The 10,830-nt window shown below is 39.3% G+C and overlaps 1 protein-coding gene across 1 annotated transcript in view; it reads right to left on the bottom strand.

Annotated features, from left to right (window-relative positions):
- Positions 1-4,291: 4,291 nt before the first annotated feature.
- Positions 4,292-10,830, bottom strand: part of TBCA (tubulin folding cofactor A) — a 13,624-nt gene continuing 7,085 nt past the window's right edge. The window contains exons 2-3 of the mRNA XM_009884241.1: positions 7,577-7,663; positions 4,292-4,581 (exon numbers count right to left, since the gene is read on the bottom strand). Coding sequence (XP_009882543.1) covers positions 4,501-4,581; positions 7,577-7,663 — 168 coding nt within the window. The 3' untranslated portion in view covers positions 4,292-4,500. The remainder of the gene's footprint in view (positions 4,582-7,576; positions 7,664-10,830) is intronic.

Here is a 10,830-nt window from a genome sequence, read left to right as displayed (position 1 = left end):
GTAGCACAGGGTACACTATATTCTGCAGATCCATGAGTGTTAGACATTTATGAAATGCTTACCCTTGGATTCAGCGGCACTGCAGTAACTGGCTCTGCACTCTGCCGTCAATCGCCTTTTCCTACCTCAAGGTGTTTAGCAGGACTTCTGAAAGGGATACGGTGTACCACCTTTATCATTTTTAAGGATTTAACCCGAAATATCTGTGTATGTCTCTTCCCTCCTCTTAAAGGATGTTGGAGCCTCCTGCCTGAAGATGTACCTTGTTCTTTTTTGTAGCTAATTACGTGCTTGCAGGCTTAATCTGTTGGATGTTAAGTCTTGGATCCAGTACACACTCTGTCCCTTCTGAAACTGTGTTTCAATGGATTAATCTCCTTTTAACCTATGGTGTGTGATCTTGGTGAAGTTCAGCTAATTCAACTCAACGAACAATATTCCGATTGGAAAAAATTTCATTACTCAGTCTCTTCCTTTCTATGCTAATAAGCTATGGCTAGCAATGACCTGTATATAGTGATGCTCCTTGTGCAAGTATTTTTGGAACAAGTTGTGCTTACTCCTGCTTCATATACTCCTTAAGTAATTCTAAAATTTATTTTTTTTTTTTAGTATAAAATTTCAGTTGTCTTATTTGTGTTGTTGGTTGGTCTCTAGTATAGTGTGGCAAATTATAAGAACAGATTTCCTTATTTCAAGGAAGTGGTACCTGTTTGGCTAATAAATAAAACGGTAAAAGGATGCAGTGGCAGCTGTTTCCTTTGCTGGCGTTTTGGAAGAAATAACTGATGTAGGCATTGGACTCTAAGCAGAGGTTCAGGGTTGCAAGTCCCAGATGGAGAGAGATGCAGTGTAGTTATTGCAATTAGAACTGGAAGAATAGGGGTGAGGAAGGGATTTGTGGCTTAATGGTGTGCTTCCTATGGTTCATGCTGAAGTGTGGATGTTCATTGGATCCTCTTCTTAGTATTCAACTTGTGGTTTTCAGAAGAAAATTAAGTTGTTTTCATGGACCTTGTGCCCAGAACGTAAACACCATAAAACAACTCAAAAGATGGTGGTAATAAATTGCAAGGTTTACTTTTCATGCAGACTATTTTGAGGGACTTTATTTTGAGATGTGTTATATTGGAGGCCTGTCAGAAACATTGTTTTAGAATCATGGTTACTTTTATGAATATAAGAAACTTACCTTCAGAGAATCCTTGGGTAAGAAAATGCTTTGTGTTAAGTAAAACATTTTTAGTAACATAACAAAAGCAACTGGCCTGTAAGTTAGCCAGTTACATGTGGAAGTTTTGCAAGTGAAGGAGGGCATTTAAATTAGAGACAGTTTTGACACCACTTTCAGTTTTGATTATAAAGTATAACTGAGGACTTGAGAAATATTAGTTTCCCGGTGAAAGTACCAAGTTTGTGCTGTAGTTACATTTCAGATGTAGCACATCTTCTGAATCAAGGGGCAAGAATCTTAACAGTGCAGGGGTAAACTTAAAAGCAGGTAGTAGCTAGTAAACACATAAGCAGAGCAGTAGGCACAGAACTTAACAATTTGGAAGTTACCATTATTATTTTCAGTCTACCTTTTTCCTCTCAAATCACCTCTTTTGTTTCTTCAGTCAGAGTGTAACGTGGACTCCTGTTTTGCTATGACCTCTCAGTCAAACAAATGCTTTGTTCAACTGGCAAATAAATGAGAAGCTTCTTAAACATATTCTACCAGCATGAGACATATGATTGAAAGGATAGTACCTCTGTCCATAAAAAACACATTAATGATAGAGTCCAACATGGAAACTGAGTGACAAATATGAAAAGGTAAATACAGCTCGTCAATCTTGCATAGACTTTGAAAGGCACTGGTAAAACTAGTGACAAAGTTCAAACAGGACAGAGGTCAAAAATGTCACCCATAGGACTTTTCTTTTTTGGGATGGTCTCTTGTGTCCACTAATGCAGACTATGGTTCTCCAAAAAGAGCGGGTAACTTTAAAATTAGAAATAACGTGGTATCACTTGATGCGCAACTGCCTTTTGAGTTTGGGATCTGAGAGTAGTAATAATACTAGTACTTATGTTTAATCTTCTGTATTTTACTTCGCTATGGAACTTTGATCCAGTCTAAATGATAAATGTTTCATCAGCAAAAATAATCTTCTTTATGAATAATCTGCATCTGGCCACTCAGAGCACTGCTGGAAAAATGCAGTCTACTGTAATGTATCATTGGATCAACTGTTCTGCTAGCATGAGTACTGTGTTATCTGCGTGACTTTGCCAGTCACCCTTCAGGGGCCAGCCCTATGTTATTGCTGTCTTGTCACATTTCTTTGGTATAGTTTTTACAGGTATCATGCTTGTTGTCCTCTCAGAAGATAAGACACTTCCAGAGGCACTAGGAGTCAGGAAAAAAGCAAGGTATGAATATACCTTGGTTTTCATCAGTGAGGCTGGCTATTTTTGATACAACAGAACATAGTCTTTTTGAGAACTTAGTAAGAGGGAAGAAGAAATGGGCAGGGGAGAGAGTATCATCTTGTTCATGACACAATCGATGGTAGCTAGAAAACATCTTTGACAGAGAAGTATTAGGCAAACATGAGAAACCACTCTACCCTAGAAACTATTGCACCAAGAAACTTTTCCCTGGAGTCTGGTTTATATGGTAGCTTCTCAGTCACATGTGCTTTTAACTTTAAATGCCAACTTAAGCCAAATCACAATGCTACTTTCCTGCAGCCACTATAGGTCCCGCCTCTGTTTAGGTTTCATGCTGACCTGCATTTCTTATGGTACTCAGCAACTGCACCTCATTTTTCTGTGGGTTTGTTTTCCAGAAGTGTGTATTATTTCTTCTGAAGAAGAGTAATTTTTATTTTAAATTCTGCTTTACCCAGCAGAATCGACACCTCCCCACACACACCTCTTTTCAGCTCAGCATTTATTCACCATGCTCCACTCAATGGCCACAAGCATAGAGTTACTGTTATGCTGACTCCAGCTGGTCAGCTAAGACATGCTTTGTCCACTCCAGCTACCTTTCCTGGTGAAGGTCCATAGAAGAAGCTGACTGAAATGCTTATTCAAAGGCAGATGTTATCATCAGCAGTTAATTTGTGCTGCGGACCGGGCAGTGTCTGGCAATTATGTGCCTAGGACACAATGCTGGTAAGAAAGTGTGCATGTCCTCCTATGAAACCAAAGTAGCGTCACAAAAGGTTTCACTTCTTAGCACTGTTTAGTACTGGTCTGGGGTCACTTCAAAAGTAGGTCATCCTGCAGTCCATCAGAAACCTTGTAGCGTTGATAATCTGTCAGAGCAGCGCTTAAGAGTGATGGTGAAGCAGACTTATTACTCTTAATGTGCTTAAGGTAGGTACACGTGAAACTGCAGTTTACCCAAACTCAGGCAAATTAACAAAACATTTTATTAAGAGTATTCAATATAGCACCACACAAAAAGGTACACTGTGCTTTGTGTTGCCTTTAAGGAACATGCCAGAACACTTTCAAACTAGAAAAACTAATGTGAAAAGCTTTCTTGTTCATCAGCAGAGCTTACTGTTTGCTGTTTAGAGAAGCTATTCTGAAAGAACCACAGCTTTTGTACATAATGTTTTAATGGTCTTCCAGACAGATTAAGCACTGTTTCCTTACCCATTAGTTCTGTTTCATCTTCTGGGGTTTGAGATTTCGTTTAAAAAAACTTCACTTAGGCCAAAGTGCTTTCAGGAAAAGCATTCAATCCAGAACTCTTACCAGCAGATCCAACTAACAACATACTGGTCAGCTGCTAAATTCTATTTCTTGAAAAAGTAACAGAATTTCAATCAGTGGTAACTGGGTGAATTTGGCTCTATGAATCAACCCCAGGCAAACTGAGAAATATTTGTAATCAGCTCTTAATTCTGTCTTGGGCTCAAAGATAAACAAGGGGTAGATACTTCATAAAATTACAGATAAATTGCATCATAGAAAAAAGAATGGGTGGTTTTGAAGGGTCATTTAGACCATCTCCTCTTTCAGTACAAATTGTTATGCTATAATGGCCTGATTTTTTTTCAAATATAAGGTGCTTCTAAAGCCCATGGCAGGGTATTGGAACTTAAGGTTTCTTCCAACCCAAACCATTCTATGATTCTATTTCATTCTAAAGTATTTATTGGTCCCTCACATTCCTTACATAGCTGAAGTTTGTTACTTAGCCTGAATTGTTCAAATTAAATTCTGTATATTAGCTATTACACTATTACACTTACATTTAATAGGCTTTATTTTTCCTTGCTGTAACTGAGGTGAACTGGAAATGTTTCTATTTTGCCTGAATATGGAACACACAGATGTTTCAGAACATCCTTTATTTGATGCATCTTGCAGTCAAGAGAAAGGCCAGTTTGCATAAAGGGAACCTTAGCAAGTCAACAATAGGAACAGAGCCACAGTCAAAAGAAAGTGTGGAATGGACCCAGTGCTAATGCATATAAAGAGACTACTGAAAAACTAAGCTTCCAGCTTCACTGACTCCAGTATGGAACGTGCTTCTTTATACTCTTCAGCTTCTTCCAATTCTTTTTCATTTTCCTGGAATTAAAAAAAAAAATAATAATGAGTATTTAAAGTAATTGACATAGGATTAAATTTAAGAAGGTAACTATGAAAAAAAAAAAAAAGGTAAGAACAGACAAGGAGAAGGCTGAGGTACTCAGCAACTTTTTTGCCTTAGTCTTCACTGGCAACCTCTTTCCCCGCATGTCTTGAGTGGATGGACCACAAGGCAGGGACTGGATGACTGAAGTCCCTCCCAATGTAAGAGAAGATCAGGTCTGAGACCATGTGAGGAACCTGAGCATACAGAAGTCTATGGGACCCAACAAGACGTAGCCCAGAGTTGCTAAGTCACTCTCCACGACTTTTCAAAAGTCATGTCAGTCAGGTGAAATTCTCAGTGACTGCAAAAAGGCAAACATTGCACCCATTTCTTAAAAGGGTAGAAAGGAGGACCCTGGGATCTACCAACCTCTCAGCCTAACCTCTGTGCCTGAAAAGATCACGGAACAGATCCTTCCAGAAGTTATACTAAGGCACACAGAGGACAGCGAGGTGATTTGAGACAGCCAGCGCATGGCTTCACCAAGGGCAAGTCTTGCCTGACCTTCTATGATGGAGTGACTACATCAGTGGACAAGAGAAGAGCTATGGATGTCATCTGTCTGGACTTCTGTAAGGCCTTCAGCATGGTTCCCCATAACATCCTTCCCTCTCAATGAGAGAGGTATGGATTTGATGGATGGACTGTTTGGTCGATATGGAATTGGCTGGATGGTTGCATCCAGAGGGTAGGGGTCAACGGCTCAATGTCCAGGTGGAGACTGGTGACAAGTGGTGTCCCTCAGGGGTCTGTATTTGAACCAGTAATGTTTAATATCTTCATCAACAACATAGGGAGATCAAGTGCACCCTCGGCAAGTTTGCAGATAACACCAAGCTGAGTGGTGCACTTGACATGCTTGAGGGACAGGACGTCATCAGAGGCACCTGGACAAGCTCAAGAAGAGGGCCCATGTCAACCTCATGAGTTTCAACAAGGCCGAGTGCAGGGTCCTACACCTGGGTCAGGGCAACCCCAGGTATCAATATAGGCTGGGGGATGAAGGGACTGAGAGCAGCCCTGCCAAGGAGGACTTGAGGGTACTGGTGGATGAAAAAACTGGACGTGAGCTGGCAATGTGTGCCTGCAGCCCAGAAAGCCAAGCATATCCTGGGCTGCATCAAAAGAAGCATGGCTGGCAGGTTGAAGGAGGTGATTCTGCCCCTCTACTCTGCTCTGGTGAGACCCCACCTGGAGTACTGCGTCCAGCTTGGGAGTCCTCAGCAGAGGAAAGACATGGACCTGCTGGAGTGGGTCAGGAGGAGGGCCACAGAAATGATCAGAGGGCTGGAGCACCTCTCCTGTGATGACAGGCTGAGAGAGTTAGGGTTGTTCAGCCTGGAGAAGAGAAGGCTCCAGGGAGACCTTATTGTGGCCTTTCAGTACTTAAACAGGGCTTCGAAGAAAGACAGGGACAGACTTTTTACTAGGGCCTGTAGCAATAGGACAAGGGGTAATGACTTTAAACTAAAAGAGGGTACATTTAGACAAGATATAAGGAAGAAATGTTTTATGATGATGGTGGTGAAACACTGGCACAGGTTTCCCAGAGAGGTGGCAGATGTCCCATCCCTGGAAACATTCACGGTCAGGCAGGACAGAGCTCTGAGTAACCTGACCTAGTTGAAGATGTCCCTGCTCACTGCAGGGGGGCTGGTCTATATGACCTTTAAAGGTCCCTTCCAACCCAAAACATTCTGACTGTGAAACACTAGTTCTACATGATTCAAAGCACAGGTAATTTCTTTTATCCTATTTAAGGCCCAAGATAATGGTGTCATGTGTGAGTAGATGTAACCTATGGATACCTTTATTTTATTCTGTTAAATATTAAAACCAAGGACAGCGTAACTGGAATGAATAACAACAGACCTCAGAACAAGAGTACCGTTACAAAAAGGCTTAAGCAGACTGACAACTGAAAAAACATACTGTACGGTCATTTTATTAAAAGCATTTGATAGTGAGCTAAGCACAGAAAGCAACCCTTAAAGACTTCCATATTCTTAACAATAATAGTAACTCTGCCCCATTCCTTGTTTTAAGTTTGTACAGCACGCTGTATGGATCAATAGCACCACTTCTGCATGCTACTGAAATCTAGACCAGCTAACTGTCAAGTAACAAGCTGAATGACAAAAGGACCCTAAATCCTGCCAGTTACTGAGCATTTATTCTGGAAAACAGTAGAGGTGTGTCACCTGAGGATAAGACAGCTTGAGTTTTCCTTTGAGAAGGGTTTTGCATTTTAGCCATCAGATGTGTGTACTTTAGGGTATGTATTTTCAGCCTCACAGTATCATTTACGTGTTTAGCTGAATTCTTAATGAGATCAGCATGATGATCTCCAAACTTAGTTTAGTTTCAGTGAATCTATTTGTACAAGATACTATTTATTCCTGTGGGTATTCATATCTTAAAAATGTGGCACCAATGCTCACCTCACTAATAAATCATATAAGCAGTACTTGGCAAGGACTGAGCTGTCTTTGTTTCTTGTCCCTAGCATAATAAAAGTAGTAAGCGAAGTATTTTGACTATATCAGTTCACTACAAACATAATATAGAAATCTGGGTAATCTAGAAAACTGTCTAAAGCAGGTGAACTACTTTTTCTGATCATGTAACTAGCACAGGAATTCAGAGTCCATTCTAGCAGTTCAGTTTTTAAGTGTACGTTGAGTGTATATTCCCTTAAAAACAGCTTCTAATAGTCTAACACACAGGTTTTCATAGACTGAAGACCAAGTCTGCAAATACAGTTATCTAAAATGAAATATTGGTATGTTATAGGATGCTAGGCTTGGGACCTATAAAAAGTAATTCTTCAATCCAGTTCTAATATGCTGCAATTGCACTGCAGACAAGCATGTTTATCCAAGTTCATCAAGGCATTTCTTGATCGGTGTCTTTTGGTGCTATACTTACTAGTAGTTGAGTAAGATCTGCATGTGCAACTTCTAATCTGCGCTGGCAGTCTGGAATCATCATTCGTGACTCTTGTAAGATCTCGATCTGTGAAAATTATGAGCCAGTGAAATTAGAATGTATTCCAGATTGTAAGGTTATTTTTTAAGATAAGTCTTTACTGTGAAAAATTAGGAGTCCAGTCATCATCTAGGAACTTCAGAACAGTTGTACCTATTTTCTGAATAGGCTTTTTTATTAGAAGACATTCACTTAGCATAATTGCTTAAAACTCTGTTAAGTTACAGGACACTTCCATTTACTTTGTACTTAAATAAGTTTAAAGTGCACAAGAGTATTTAGAATAACTTTTCCCTTAGAAAAAAGTACTGCCTGATAAGCTTTCCGTATAGCATTTGTTAAAAAGGCCGTTTAAAACAAACTTTCTCCTGCTGTCATGAAGCAGCTTCATCCAAAATGGGATCAGCTGGTTATATAAATATCTCCTACATCTTTTGGGTAATAAAGAAAAACAGTGTTCAGATAATACCACATAGAGATAATTACTGCATGAAAAAAGTTATTGAGTTATTGATCACATTGTGTGCACACTGCGGGAGGCTCTGACTGAAAGACAAAGGTAAAGAAAAATGAAAAGCAAAGACCAGCAGGCTCATATTTTTGATGCTTATCATGCATAAAAAGTTATTACTTATCCTTGTGCTTCATTTTAGGAGAAAGATTATTCTCACCATGCACTTTGAACAAAATTACTAAACTGGCACCCACTGAATCTGAACATCCTGCTGCCTCCTACAGAAAACAACTTCAGATTTATACAAGGGAACACTTATTTCATGGAACATTTCTGGATATGAAATCCAGCCACAGAGAAGAAAAGGTGTGCAGAGTTGTTCAGTAATGTTAAAGCTATTTAGAAGTGAAAATTTGTTAGATATTTAAATATGAAGCCTCTTTTGCACTCAGGATAACCTGCAACACAAGGTGTTCCCTTTAAATGGCTTACTTAATTCTGTCACTCCTGTGTTGTATTCTCCTTTCAGTATTCATGCTGCTGTACCGAAGGGAACACTGTCATTGTAAAAGCGAAGACAAGCTATAGCTAAGGCTGTATTTCTGCATACAGGAACACCTTATGTAGTAAAATATTATCACCATGTTTTTAAGTGTCATATATTTAAGTTTAGTTCAAGTTATTTTTGAGAGAAAGGGTTTAAAAACTTTGTTTCTAATTTCTTTCAGAGAATCTAGGGCAAAACTTGTTTATTTGTATGAAGCAAAGACAGGTGGCAATTAAAAAAAACCCCCAAACTTAAGTACCCCCAAGTTCTAGTTCCCATTGGTATTACCACTTTTCTTTTAAATATTCAGTGTTGGACTATATTAAAAATAAGACTAGGAACTCTTGCATATGATGCTTTCAGCAGTGAATGAATAAAGGTTTGTAACTTCCATAGAGCAAGGTCTGCCATAAACTGCATGAGATAATGCTTTCTGCTTCATATACTACAAATTTGTTTCATAAAGAATACCTACAGGGGTGAGAATATACAATAATGACTTCCTTGGGCCCATACTGCTAAATAGTTGTGTGTTGTAAAGCTGGTAGATGATATGAGAAGCAGTAACTTACTGGATATATGCCACTCAATAAGCAATCTGGGAAGGCAGACAAAATCTAGAATCTGTAAGCTCTAGTCCTGGCTGCTCTAAGAAAAGAACAAAACTGCTGCTATCACTCTGTTCAAAACAGAATTTGACTGAGATCCAAAGGGCTACCCGAGTTTTATTTACATTTTGCTGCAGTTAAGGAATAAATAAAAAAGCGAAGGAAGATAAATCCTGCAACTACAATTCAGTAGGTGCAAACAGTTGAAGACTGTAACAGAATTTTGTGGAATGAAGGTTATTAGTTGATTACTGGACTACCTATGTAACTTCAACAACTTCTGCATAAAACACATTTTTTCAAGTAATGTCAATAATCTCAGCTAGGCCATTTACTGTTTCAAATGTATATGATAAAGAAAAGTCAAAAGCTCAAATAATTAGATAAACTTTAGGACTGGAATTAAAAGTGCTCTCCAAATTATATCAACATTCTATCAAACTTTCTAACAGAACTCTAAGGAGTTTAGATTTTAAGCAGGTCACAGAGGAAGTTATTACATGAAACTGATCAAACTTTGTGAAGAACCATAAGTATCTGCAAGGTTTCTGTGAATTAAAATGCCAAATAGAAGTATTAAAAAAATGGGAGTAACTGAAGTGCATCTAAGTACAGTATTAAGACAAAAGCAATAAAGCACAAAAGCATGTACAGGGAGAAGCAAATTGAATTTGTTGTCAATAACTGCACATAGGACCAAAAGAGCTATTGTGGCTACAATGAGAATAATGTTGCCTTTTCTTTAAGTGTACTGAAAAAGCCAGTTAAAGAAATCTCTTCAACCAGCCACCTTTCTAGTCAGTTATCTTTCAGGATTGAAGATATTTCTACTAAAGGAGCAGACGTCTGGCATCTTACAAAAGAAAGCATTTTGCTCAGATGTGATGGAGCTCTCTAACTGTTGGGGTGCATATAGCCTGTTTACTAAACACAATATGGACTTTCTGTAAATTGGATCAGATGTCAAAGAACTGGTGTGCATAATGCACTATCAGTAGCTTTCAATCTGTTTTCCATAAATTCCAGATTGCACTGACAGATGCAGAACAGATGCAAACACACAGATCTACCTACCAGTTGCTTAAGTGGAAGGGGGCCATAGCTAAAATCAGACAATTATTTTACACATTCAAAATAAGCAGTAAGGCCAAACATGAGTCTGTGAGAAACAGCTGAGGAGGTATGGTGGGGTAACCCTGACTGGATGCCCAGGAGCCCAACCACAAGCTCTGTCACTCCCCTCCTGAGGTGGACAGGGGAGAGAAAATACAATGAAAGGCTCCTGGGTTGAGATAAGGACAGGGAGATCACTCACCAATTACCATCAGGAGTAAAACAGACTTGACTTGGGGAAATTAATTTATTATCAATCAAATCAGAGTAGGGTAATAGAAATAAAACCCCCTAAATCTTAAAACACCATCCCTCAACCCATCCTTTTTTCCTAGGCTTAACTTTACTCCCAAATTCTCTACCTCCTCTCCTCTCAGTGGCGCAGGGGCACAAAGAACAGGGGTTGCCGTCAGTTCATCACATGTTGTCTGTGCTGTATCTTCCTCCTCAAGGGGAGGACTCCTCACGCTCT

Source organism: Charadrius vociferus, unplaced genomic scaffold (assembly GCF_000708025.1).
Source record: "Charadrius vociferus isolate BGI_N301 unplaced genomic scaffold, ASM70802v2 scaffold183, whole genome shotgun sequence".
Classification (NCBI taxonomy): Eukaryota; Metazoa; Chordata; class Aves; order Charadriiformes; family Charadriidae; genus Charadrius; species Charadrius vociferus.
Note: the sequence above shows the minus strand (reverse complement) of the source record. Positions and strands in the feature narration are given on the sequence as shown.